This window comes from Bactrocera dorsalis, chromosome 5 (assembly GCF_023373825.1).
Source record: "Bactrocera dorsalis isolate Fly_Bdor chromosome 5, ASM2337382v1, whole genome shotgun sequence".
Classification (NCBI taxonomy): Eukaryota; Metazoa; Arthropoda; class Insecta; order Diptera; family Tephritidae; genus Bactrocera; species Bactrocera dorsalis.
This window is the reverse complement of record NC_064307.1, coordinates 47,507,184-47,520,354: the sequence shown is the minus strand read 5'-3', so window position 1 is coordinate 47,520,354 and position 13,171 is coordinate 47,507,184. Positions and strand designations below refer to the sequence as shown.

The window sequence follows — 13,171 nt, the reverse complement described above, 5'->3', positions numbered from 1 at the left end:
ACCACTTCCAACCATTCGAATTCTTCTGTTTTGCTTTTGTTTTCATCGACATGCATGCATACAAGCGAAAGGCACACTGAAGAGAAAAGCTTATACGCTTCTATTTGAATGTCAATAACAAAAACTTGAATTTACGCGCTTTTGCCGCGACTAGCTATTGCAAAAAAGCTTTCGCAAAAGCTTCCGCCAAAACTTTTAGCATTGAATGTTGCTGCTGATGCTTGATTAACGCGTACACGGCTGCTGCCGTCCTTGTTCTTCAAATGATTTTTTAAGGCCAAGTGCAAGTGACGAACCAAACTTCGCCTCGTCCGCGGCGCGTTCACAACGGCAGCTGTTCGAAAAAATCAAAGTGGTTGTGCCTTAGTAGCTGTGCGTGTGTGTTTGTGTGTCATATATGAAAATAAGCACAAAAGAACGAGCAAAACTTTACTTAGTTTTTACACTTTCCACTTTGCGTTGATTTTCGTGTATCCAGAACATTTCCGCTGCGCGCTCTCCGCGACTCCATCAGCCACACAGTACGATAGCTTACCAGCATAACAGCTAAACGGCGCTCCAACAGAGACAACCACAACCATATCCTCATTGACAGTGCGACTGACTTAGTGGTCGTTTTATATTATTTCCTTCTTGTTCTTGCCGTATGTGTGTATGAATATTTTTGTCTTTATTTTTATTTTTAGTATAACATGAGTATGTGTGCTGTATATTCTTGTTCTGTCACTGTGTTTCTGTGTCGCTGCCGTTGTTGGTGTTTTTATGCCTTGTCTTCTGTACTCTGTCTTCTATCGCCTATCGCACATTGTGCGCTGTCGCCCGTTTCGTGCCCGTGCCCGTATGTTCGCTGCAACGTTTGCGTTCGCCTGTGTTCCCGTTCCGTTCGCATTCGTGTCAGTCGAGATTGAGAGTGCGAATTTGGCCTACAGACCTAATTTTCTGTCTGCAGCCAAAACAAACCCAATTAAATACCTAAAAATCGCGTTGAAATTTAAGTGAACTATTTAAATAAACTAATAAACAAGTGCTACGCAATGTGAGGCGACAATTCGATGAGCGCATACAATACAAAATACGCAATAAAAAAGTAGGAAATCGTTTTCTTCGTCACTTCATTGGTGTGAACTGTGCGAATTGCACAATTATAGCGAACTTTTTTTTGTTGCTTCCACTTATATCAAAAAAAGTACACAAATTGAAGCAGTGAAGTTGAGCAATGCTTGGTGTTTAGGTGGCGGAGTGCGGCGGAGTGTGTAAGAAATTATCGCGTACGCGTTCGGGAGCAACCGCGAAGTGCGCGCTGCATATGTTTGTGTGTGTATGTGCATGTCAAGTAGTTGGTGTTGCGAATAATGTGCATTGTTGTTATTGTGTCATAGCTCCCCCATATACATACAACTGTATGTATGTACCCCTCCCACAGGCACTAGCGCATACTGTGCTTCCAAGCGCTGACATACCGTATGTACATATGTATGTCCATAATTCGCGCTGTGTGCGCTTGCAGCTGTGTGTATACGAAGCTCAGACGGACGGCGACGTCGGACGACGAGCCGATAACTAGTTGTGACGGCTGCTGCTGCCGCTGCTACAGCTGCAAGATATTTTTTGAATTGGACTGCAATTTGCAATGCCATTCTGGAGCTTTCGCAGCGCAGCGGGATTAGTGTTCCTAGTAATTGTGTGCTAATAAATCGCTAAAGAAAAGCGAAAATAAACGCATAACGCACGTAGCAAAGCGGTAACCAAAGCGGCCAGTGTACAGTGCGCTCGTAATATTCATCCGCCGCGGTGTACCGCATGTGAAAAAAATGTGCATAATTTTGATTAGAAAACAGTATAAAGTGTATAAAATCATATTAGATGTGAAAGAGAGCTTCAAAGGCATGAGTGTGTGAAAATTAGTGCAAGTTCATGTGCGGAACTTACAAACATACAAACATACATATGTACGATATAAGAAGGAAGTATATACAGCTAGAAGAACAGATGTGAATGCGCTGTATTCCTGCAGGCAGACAGTCGGTAAGGTGAACCCAAGTAACCAGCAGGCTTGGAAGTGTTTTATAGTGCGACGCAGCAGCGCAATGGTGTGGCCAACAGAACGCGATTCAAGTGAAAGGAAGAAACAACAACTTGGCTGGTAGGTTGGCTGCTTTGTATGCTGGTATTAGCCCTGCTAGATGCTGTAGCACAATGTATAGCCATAGTAGTGCGAAAATATTATAAGGAAGAGGAAGAGGTGTACGTATTTCCAGCACGTCCGTGTCCGTATATATCGCTAGGCTGCTATGCATAGAGAACGTTACGCAGCCGAAGAAGAAGCAGAATAAGAGGCAGACGAAAAAGCAGCGGAGGCAACCAGTAAATACATGCACACGTATGAACAAATGTGTATTGGAAAATAGAGGGGTTAGTGCGGAAATACAAGCACATATATACACACTAAAAATCACTACCACTATAGTACATACACCTATTGCGCTACATACATACTGTCAAACGCTGTATAAACGCACGGTGAGCTTTTGCAGCCAGCCAGCGCACAGGCGGAAACTGTTGCTTGAATAGAACGAAGCGTAAAGCAAAGCAAATAAACATTGTGGTTGCCAATAAGTGAATACGAACGGAGGGAACGGTGGCGGGCAGCGGACGCACAATACTAAAATCCACTAAGCACATGCATATATGCGCAAACCGTAAGCATTGCAAAAGCTAGCAGCCATTTAGTTAGCTAGTCAACGTGTACGAGCGAGACAGCGCGTTTGACGCGTAAGTGTGTGCGTGTGTGTGTGCGCGCGAAGCTGAAAGTAGAAGTAGAATTAGCAGTAGCGCAACTTGTAGTAGAGAATCAATTATGTATGTATGTATGTGTGTGTATTTGTCTGTTTCGCGTTTGTTGTTGTTGCCGGCAGTCGCGCAATCTATGTGAAATAACGTCTGCCCCCCCGCTCCCGTGCGCCCAATTGACGGCGGCACCTTACGTATTTACTAAGCGGCAGCACGGCAGTCGTCATCATTCACTGCCCTTACTATAACAGCGCATTACATACATACATACAAACATCTAAATGTGATATATTGTGTATGCTTAAGCTACATAGAACTCGCATCGCATGCTTTTATTTCGATCTTGCTCACCACTGTTTACTCAACAATTATTTTGCTACTCGTTTGGCACGGTAATTATTATTATTTATTTGGCTTTTTGTAGCTACATGCATGTGTATGTGTGTGCGTGAGCACTTCTACTTTTACTTTGCGCAAGTTTATCGTAGATTTTGCATTGTTGCTCTGTTCGCGCAGCCCTCCATCGTTGTGCCAATTACAATCAGTAACAGCGACAGCAACAGCAACAAAAAGTAATTACAATAACAGCAACAGCAATATAAACAACAAAAAACTATAATAACAACAAATCCAACAAGTCAGCAATTGTTCCCATAACACCAATAGTGTCATGGTGTTTTGCCATTGCCCCTGTGTGTGTGCGCATTCCTGTTTCCTCCTCAACATAATTCCTATTGACTTCATATACAGATTCGCATTGTGCTATTCTTGCGAAATTTTCTGCCCATCCGTTTCCCACCTTATTCGCGTCGTTCGGACTCGTTTTCATGCAATACACACACTCACACATACACATACACAACTACCGCAGCGTATGCATTGCCGCTGTGTTCCACTGTCGCTTTGTGTGTAGAAAAGTGTGAAAACAACAAGTAGAAAACAACAACTTGCCGAGCACTTTTGCTTTCGGTCTCAACTGGATTTTAGTAGCTCTGCTTCTTTTTGTTCGGTTTCCGCTTCGTCTTCTTCCACCGCAACATCTTCATTGTTATTGCATTCTATTTGAAGTTGCTATTCGTTTGTGGTTGTTGTTGTTGTTTATTGTGTACAACAGCTTTTGCTGTGCTAAAATCGCCATAAACAGCGCAAGCCGTAATGTGTAGAACGCATGTGCAGCCGATATTGAAAGCGAAGACAGTGCCGAAAGCAACAACACCACCGTCAGCTAGTGCTTTTTTAGTGAAACTCGCATTATTAGGTAAGCGCCTTGTTTGCTTGACTCGTTAGCGAGTTTTCAACAAAGCGGGTTTTAACCCTTGTACGACATTCGCTTTTAAAGCGGACAAAATGTTCTTCAAGAGACTCCGCAATATGAGATTATCAATTCGCTACATAATCATATTGAAGGTGCTTTTATAATGGTGAGACCGAAATCGCATAGATATCGTAAATATTTAAGAATATAGTGAGTCAAAAGATTTGAAAATTTTGACAATTCAAAAGTTGGCTGCAGTTTTTTTGACGACTAAGACAACTTATGAGAAGATTGTGAATAAATAGCTGCAAAGGCCATGGGAATTCGCTCTGTTCGGATATGTTCCTTACAATACAGCTTATTGGTAGCGTGGGACTCATGTACATCCGTTATCTAAGCATATTTTTAGGTTTGCAGGGACAACCTGCTGAGCTAATCATATAAGCAGGAAATTGCAAAGCTAATAAGCTGGCAAGGAAAGGTACTCTAGAACCGAAATCGGTAAAATGGATGCGGGTCGGTGCACCAGTATCTTCTTGTGTACTTCTACTAGATAACTACGCTTTGCGGAAGTGTGGCCAGCGTTGGGCCACCATCGGTACATGTGCTGTCGCCTTTTGGCCAAAAATCGATTACGTGAGATCTAGTGATCTTTTGATCTTTTTACCCTCAGTAAGTCTAGCTTCTCACTCGTTATGGGGCTTTTAACAAGCCATTGCCCTAATCGTGTCCATGATGTAAGGTGGGACTAGAAGTCATCTGCAAAAGCTATATGGAAGAACATGATGTGGAAACTACTCAACAGTTCCTTCTGGACTGTCCTGCGTATGGGAGATCAAGACTTAGACACTTGTGAGCACATACCTTCAAATATCCCCCCGAACTGGTGGTAGTGGAAATTAAGCGCTTATGCAAATTTGTATTGGCTATTAAGCGTACGAGGTTTGACAATTAAGTAATGAGACTGATTTTTATTGCCTGTGACTTTGAAATTCCCTTTCTCTTTTTCCGGCATCCCTCCCCCCTCTCCATTGATATATGTACCATAGCTCTTGAGTAGACTAGACACACACGTCACGAAAATGGAAAATCGAAATCAAGAGCAACACGTCGAGATAAAATTTTGCGCCAGATTGAGCGAAACAGCTTCGGAAACGTACGCTAAAATTGCAAGAGTGTATGGTGATAGTGCTCTTAGTCGTGCCCAGGTGTTTCGATGGCACAAAGAGTTTAAGGATGGGCGTGAAAGCGTTGAAGACGAGGCGCGGAGTGGGAGACCAGTCGAGGTGCGGACTGGCGCGATTATGCACCGTGTTCGCGCATTAATCCGTGAAGATCGGCGTTTAACAGTTCGAATGTTGGTCTCGGAACTGAGTATGAACCGTGAAACAGTCAGACAAATTTTAACCGACGATTTTGGGATGGGATCGCTCGTAACGGATGGGATCGCCCTTAGCGTGTCCCAGTATTTGGCCTCTAAAGGGATCGCCGTGTTGCAACAGCCGCCTTATTCGCCCAACATGTCACCCTGTGACTTTTTTGTTTCCTAAAACAAAATCGGTGGTCAAAGAAACCCATTTTGAGTCGATTACGGACATCCAGGCGGCCGTGACGAGGGTACTCGCGGACATCCCAGTCGAAGCGTTCCAAACGTGTTACGAAGCATGGAAAACGCGCTGGAATCGCTATATAGGTGCCCAAGGGGACTTCTTTGAAGGGGATGGCAGAGTTGTAGAATAATTTTCAAATATACGGTTTTTATGGAAGCAGTCTCATTACTTAATTGTCATCCCTCGTATTTCTAACTTATACTTTCGAGCAAAGGAGTTATTATTTTCTAAGTCTTTTCAAAGGACTACATACCTAACCTAATCTTAGACCAAGGCTTGGAAAGTAATTTCGCTAACTTTTTTTTTTAGTTTTATACGCGATGAGTCGTTGAATGTGGACCAGAAACGAATACTCCCTAACACCTTACTTCTTCTCATTAAACAGTTTAAGTTTACATTAACAGTGTAAGTACTGTCAATCATGTTACCCTTTTATTTTGATGATCCAGAAAATCGAACTGGGTTATCTGTGGTTTTAAAATGTTTAAAAGTAGACGTGTCGCCGCCCCTTATAAATTTATCATAACAAAAGTATTTTACAAATCACTAAAGCTTTATAAGTAAAATTCACTCAGAATAAATATCTCCGCACCTCCTCCGATATTGAGTAATGGGTCAAGTTGGATCTGGTTGTCCCATAAAACGTTTGCGTTGACAATTACTAGAAGCGTTATAACTCTTTAAATAAATCCATTAGAGGCATAAAATTTCACATTCTATGTGATATAGAAGGGCCAAATTGGGTCTGGTGTTAAAATTGAGCAATGGGCGTGGCACCGTCCTTTTTTTAGGAAAGTTCTACATCTCTTTTTGGAATATGAGATTACCCAGGCATTCCTATCAAACGGTGTGAAAATGGCCGAAATTGAACTGCAACCACGCCTACAAATCAAGTGTCAATAAATGCGTAAGAATCAAACAAAACCGAATATATACACTCCAGCTACTTTTGCGAACTTTTTATCGAAAATATTTGATATATTACAGAAACTCAGAGAGAATACTTATCTGATAACAAAACGCCCATGTGCCAAAAGTGGCATGATCCGGATAAATAACGGTTGACATTAACCGCAAATATCGGCCAATAATTGAGTTTTCTTAAAGAAATTTAAAGAGCGTGTTTTTCTAATAACAATGAATAAAGTGGATAAAATTGGGTGAAAACTTGCCCCAGCCCCATACAACTGATATTAGGATTTTAAAACATCTGGCTGACATTACTCCATATGATTGGTGATGGTATGTGAGGTACATTAATGGTACTCAGATGTCAGCTTGTACTGTTAAAACATGCGGCAATGTCAAAAATAGATAAAACCGGGTGAATACCACACCTATCTTTCATACCTAACATCAGATTTTCTAACTTCCGGTTGGCTTTATGCGGCATATATCGGCCAATATGTTAGATATCATAGATCATCCATTCATTATATTAAATTTAGCTCTTCGGTTAAGTTTATGCCCTATATAAATATTTCGTTTGAGGATGATTTTAACACATTTCGCTGACGGCAAGTTATAATAATCTATCTTGGTTATCAAAGTCATCAAATTGCTTCACCACCCTCTTAAAATATATTAAATGAAATAATTTTGCCAACACACAAGCTCTGTTGTTGTTGTTGTTGCGGCAGAATTCTGCCGAGTTGACAGTCCTTGGCCGGATAAAAATCTGGGTCCGTTCCGGTTACGTAGACCCGACTGCCGTGGGAACGGAACACACAAGCTCTCAAAAGCATACATCTTCTATTAGACTAGGCTTTGGCTAGAAAATTCTTAGTTAGGATTTACTTAGATAGGAGCTAGTAACTATTACCACCTTTGGTATTATACCATTATTTTGACTTAATCACTGTTCCATCCTCTAACTTCCAAAACGGATTCCCAAAACTGCGGCGGTGGAATACAGTCCAAGTTTATAAAGAAGTATGCATATACTCGTAACCATTGAAATTGAAATGTAGACATGGTTAGATAGCTGATGAAGCTTACTAAGAAATGTTGAAAAGGTGGGGTCCCTACATCTCATTCGAACATTTATTTACACTGTGATAAAAAGGTACCCGGATATTGTTAATAAAATTATTCATAAATATGTATTTTGCCGTATTCAAAGTAATCCTCACCAGATGTAAAACATATGCGATGGTGCATTATCATCGTGTAAAATCCATAAATTGTTCTTCCACAAATCCGGACGTTTTCGACAGATGTTCTCATGCCCACGCAACAGTTCGACCAAATAGAACTCTTTATTGTCCGTCTGTTCCTCCGAAACAAATTCATGATGCACCCACCCACCCACCAATATCGAAAAAAAATAATGAGTATTACTTTGATGTTTGAGTGAGTTTGTTTTTTTTAGTTTCTGTTCGTTTTTTCCCCTTCATTCCGAAGGTTGTTGTCTTATTTGTACCAGGTTGTTAAATAAGTTTGATAATTTTTTTGAGTTCTGGAAAGAAATGGAAGTCGCTGGGGGCCAACTGTGGTGAATACGGTGGATGCTTCAACAATTCGAACTTTAATTTACGGATTTTAGCCATTGTCAAAATACTCTTGCGACACGGTGCATTGTATTGATGAAAACGGACTTCTTCTGCAAACCGGGTATTTTTCACAATTTTTTTCTTTCAACTGGTCCAAAAGGTTGCAATAATATTCAGAACTAATTGTTTTACTAATTTGCAAGTAATCCACATACAAAATTCCTCTCGCATCCCAAAAAACTGATGCCATAACCTTCTGGGCCGATTTCCGGAAACGAACTCGTTTCGAAGCCGAACAACCAGGTTCACACCACTCTTTAGCCTCTTGTTTTGATTCAGGATCATGGTGATAGACCCAAGTCTCATCCATAGCGATGAATTGACGCACAAAATCCACTTTATCCTTTTTAAAACGTTCCAAATGTTGCTGAGAAAGTCGTATTCAAATGTGTTTTTGTTCCATTGTTAGCGAATGCGGCACCCATTGTGCACACAGCTTTCTAAAATCCAAAATTTAACTTAAAATATGGCTCACATTGCCTAATGAGATGCCTCTACTAAAACTCTCTCAAACAATCGACGATCTTCCAAAACCATATCCTGTATTTTGGCTATGTTTCTGGTGACACTAAATGGATTGTAAACAAAGAATGAATTGACAGATTGAAATAATAGGTTCATATGAAGAGTGTATCAACAAAACAAAAAAAATCAGAGCTAGTAACAATGCCCTCTCTTGTCGAACGACAACACTTATTGTACAACCTAGTAAGTCAAATTCATAAACCCATGTCTTATCGCCAGTTATAATACTCTCCATGATTGTGGGATCGGGATTCCCACGATCAAGCCTGTCCAAAAAGGCCTGTACTGTATCTTTGAAAAAATTTCAATTTTATCGGGACTAGTCGAGCAAGAATATCCCCCAAAATCATTCGAACGGACTCGCGATAGATGTCAAGCTCTTTTGCCTTATGACGAGCATGATTGCTGAAAATTTTTAGTCCTTGCTAAAGCACTAAAGAAACATTCTCCACTAGAAATAGAAATGGGCAAAGAGCAAATTATTTTCAAAGCGATGCTAATAATAGGGAATAGTGTCCTAATTTTCGACCATTGATGGCGAAAAAGAAAAGAAAAAAGAAAAGGTTTCTTTTGAATTCAATTTTTTTTTTACCACAATTTCATCCACTTCTTCACGTAGGTGGAAAAAGATTTACGAGAAGAAGTAGAAAGACGGGAAAATTGCGGTAGATTATTGATTTATTAGAAAACTGCGGGATTTAATAGCAATGACTATCCGATTTTTCATTGATATTACTTTCGAGTGTTACTACTATTTTCACAGGCCCATCTAACCCACGAATATTCAAAAAATTATGCAAACTTGTTTGTAAATTCAATATTTTTACTCACCTTAAGGACAGCTGTAAGTTCTGAAAATTGCTTTGGCCTTTAGTGAAAATAGCTTCGAGAACGAGGAGTATTAACACCGATTATTTATCGTCACTACTTATGAAGTAATGACCCGAAGCTTAATCTTTACATATTGTTGTTGTAATGGCGCTGTGCAGCCCTGTGTGAAGGAAGGTAACGCAATTGTAATCGAGTTTATTGGTAGGTTCAAGAAAGAGCTATTTCAATCGTGGTCGGACTGTTCCGAGAGGGGTGATAGATGAGTAGATTTTACTGAATATGCGAAAAGGTGTTTAGTGTTATGTAAGGACTTTTTACGTGTAGGACATTATTCTATGTAAGTGAAGATAAATACTGGATAAGTATGGGATTAATTTGCTAAAATATCGTTTTTTTATTTCTGTTATATAGTATTAGCAAAGATAACAGGCCTTGAAAGATACACATATGGTGTATTTGTACCTCATATATTTATTGTCTTGGAGTTAGTTCAACAAACCCAACCTAGAATTGCTTGCAATTTAATATTTTTGAATAAAATTTACTAAATAATAGTGTCACAGTGCTTACCACCGACTTTCTTACTTTTCTTCTTGCAGAACTTGTATGTACCTGCGACCTAACAAATTTACATGTAACAACAAATCTAAGTTTTATAAACTCAATATAAGTGTTTCAAGCGCTTCGTCCTGCAATGGACGGTTACAACGTTCCAATGTTGTCCGATAGCGGCTATAGTAGTAATAATAACAACAATATACAAACACATACACATCATCACAAAGATCAAATGCTTAGCGCTGGCAGTGTCCCAGCCACACCCTTCATCTATGAACTGCCCGGCAGCCATAAGGCCATTAGCCATCAACTGACGGGAAACCTAAAGACGACCAGCAGCGACTATGCCGCCTTCACCAATTGCATACAACAATCAGCGCTGCTCGATCAGCGCACAGTGGACGCAGCCAATATCGATGCTGTGTCGCTGGGTAGCCTTTGTGACCTGAAATTCCCCAACTCACCGACGGCGGATAATAGTTTTAAGAATATCTCACTCATCAATATCGAGGCTAATCATGTGTTGGTGCCAGCGAAAAGCATCGCCACAAACGATTTGATTAACGATGGCCATGGCGTTGAGGCGACCTTTTCGAATATTTTATATGCCAAGGACGATATAGTTATAGAGGCGAAGGATATGCCGCGCAGCGACGCCGCGCAGGTGACCCACGTGACGCACTACTTACCCCTGAAACTCAACAATAATAATAACAACAACAACAGCGGTGTTGAGCATAAATTTCCAAAGGCCACAGTCACGGTCACGGCTGTGGCTGCAACTGCGCCGACTACTGGCACTACGACTGTTGCGCCAGCGATAGCGGTAAGTGTGCCCAATTCCAGTGCGATGACTGCCATGCCGTACAGTACGACGGTCGGGGGTGTGACCGTTGCTGGTGGGGGTGGTAGAAGTAGGAGCAACAGAGGCGGTCGTGGGGCGAGAGGTCATGCCAACAGCAGAAATGGACGTGCAACTGCAAATCGTCAGCAGCAGCAACAACAACAACAACAGCAGTTGCAGCCACAGCCAGCAGAAGCTCTTGGCAGCCCCGGTGTTGCGTCAGCGAGCAGCGACTATTTGACTACGAATGCTGGAAATAATTTCAATGTTACGGTAGTTAATAATCAGGTCAATAGCAATCATCACAACCACCTAACAGATAACCAAATCACAACAACAACAGCAACAACGTCCACAATTATAGCCACAGACACTGCCAACAGTAAAGTCATCACACACGGCATAAATAATTTCATCAGCAACAACAATCACAGCCAGAATCCTAGCGCCAGTAATAATGGTATTGGTAATGGTAATGGTACTGGTAATGGTAATAGCACTGGTATTGTTGCTGTGAATGGTAGTGCTAGCAGTAGCAGCAACAGCAACAATAACGGCTGCAGTAACAACAAAAGCAACAATGTACAAACTATAAACAGTATTGCAACAATGAGTCAAAACCGGGCAACGGTGTTGCAAAGTGTTGAGGAGGTGACCTTGGCCAATTCACCCACTCAACGGCCTGGTGCAGTAATTGTATCCACATGTGTTCCCGAAGGCAGCTGCAATAGCAATAGTAGTAGTGTCAACATAAATCTAAATAATACCAACAACAACAATAAGACTGTTGGCAGCAGTACAATGTCACCAAGTTCCATAGATCAACTAAAAGAATCGGCGCAACAACAATCACAACCACAACAACAACAGCAGCAACAACTACTGAACTCATCGAGCGTTGATTGTGATTCTTTATCCTCCATGGATGATCTGTTAGACGATCAGGAGATTAGCGAAGCCAGTTTCGGTGAGTACTGCACTTTGAATAATTTTAATCATACAATTTGATCAAATTTTGTTGGGAAATACTACGTTGGCAATATTCTGTTGGTTTTCAGTGATTTTTCAGCTAAAAAATAATAAAAAGTGCCTTAAAGTGAAATATAGCAGAAAATTGCAAATTATTACGAGAACGATAATTATTTAATTTGTTATTTTAAATGTGGTGAAATGCGCAACAAAAACACTGAAGTTTAAAAATGCGTGTTAAAAATCTTTTAAAGCCAATAAAAATGCGAAACAATGATTATAACGGTTATAAATATAAAAAAAAAATTATATTAAATAAAAATAAAAACTAAAAATTTAAAGAATGCGTAAAAATCTTAATATTTTAATAAAAAATCCATGATATTATACAAAAGTGTTAAAAATAAAAATAATGTATACACAAAAATAGTTAATGAAAATTAAAAGAATGACGTTGTAGGCGTAACAAAAATTACAAAAAAAAATATAAAAGATACATATGTCGGCAAAAAAACACAGAAATAAATAAAATTTCTATTTTATTCCCCTATTAAAATAAATCAAGTATTAATCTAAATAAATCGAAAATGGAACAGCTTCGGAAAATGAATTTGTTTCATTTGGAAATATTTATTTTTCATTAAATTATATTATTTACAAATAAAAAAATAAGAACTATAAAATATAAATATGAAGTGATAAAATACATTAAATAAAAAAGTTATTACGAAAAATACATACTTTTTATTTTGCAAGCGAGTTAAAATAAAATGATATTAAACTAAAATATGCATAATAAGGAAAACTTAAATGACGTAATTAATAGTTATAAATAAAATGTAAACAAACAGGTGCAGTAACAGCAATTTACAATAATATATATTGACTTAAATATTTTCAAAAACAAAACAGCAATTCGACTATCACTAATTAACGTTTCCAAAATATTAAGCGGAGAAGTTATATTTGTTCAAAAAAAATAAGTAAATAAATTACTAATTAAAAAAATAATTGTTTTAAAGTGAATTTCTTAAGTTAAAGATTAAAAATATCTTATATACAGGAATTTCTTAACAAAACATTAAGTAAATCTTCAAAATCTGTGTATGTACGAAAAGAAAGTACTAGGTTTGTTCAGAATTTTTATTAAGTAAAAATTGGCCCTGTAATATAATTTAAAAAAGTAGCATATTAGTTGTGGTTGTTGTATCTTATTGATATATCAAAAATATAAATA

General features: G+C 39.2%; 1 protein-coding gene across 1 annotated transcript; it reads left to right on the top strand.

Moving 5' to 3' along the window:
• The first annotated feature begins 770 nt into the window (after positions 1-770).
• Positions 771-12,432, top strand: LOC125778704 (putative uncharacterized protein DDB_G0277255). Its single transcript, XM_049457764.1, has 2 exons — positions 771-2,772; positions 10,163-12,432. The coding sequence occupies exon 2, from the start codon at positions 10,258-10,260 to the stop codon at positions 11,971-11,973; it is 1,716 nt and encodes a 571-aa protein (XP_049313721.1). The 5' UTR covers positions 771-2,772; positions 10,163-10,257; the 3' UTR covers positions 11,974-12,432.
• The last annotated feature ends 739 nt before the right edge of the window (positions 12,433-13,171 follow it).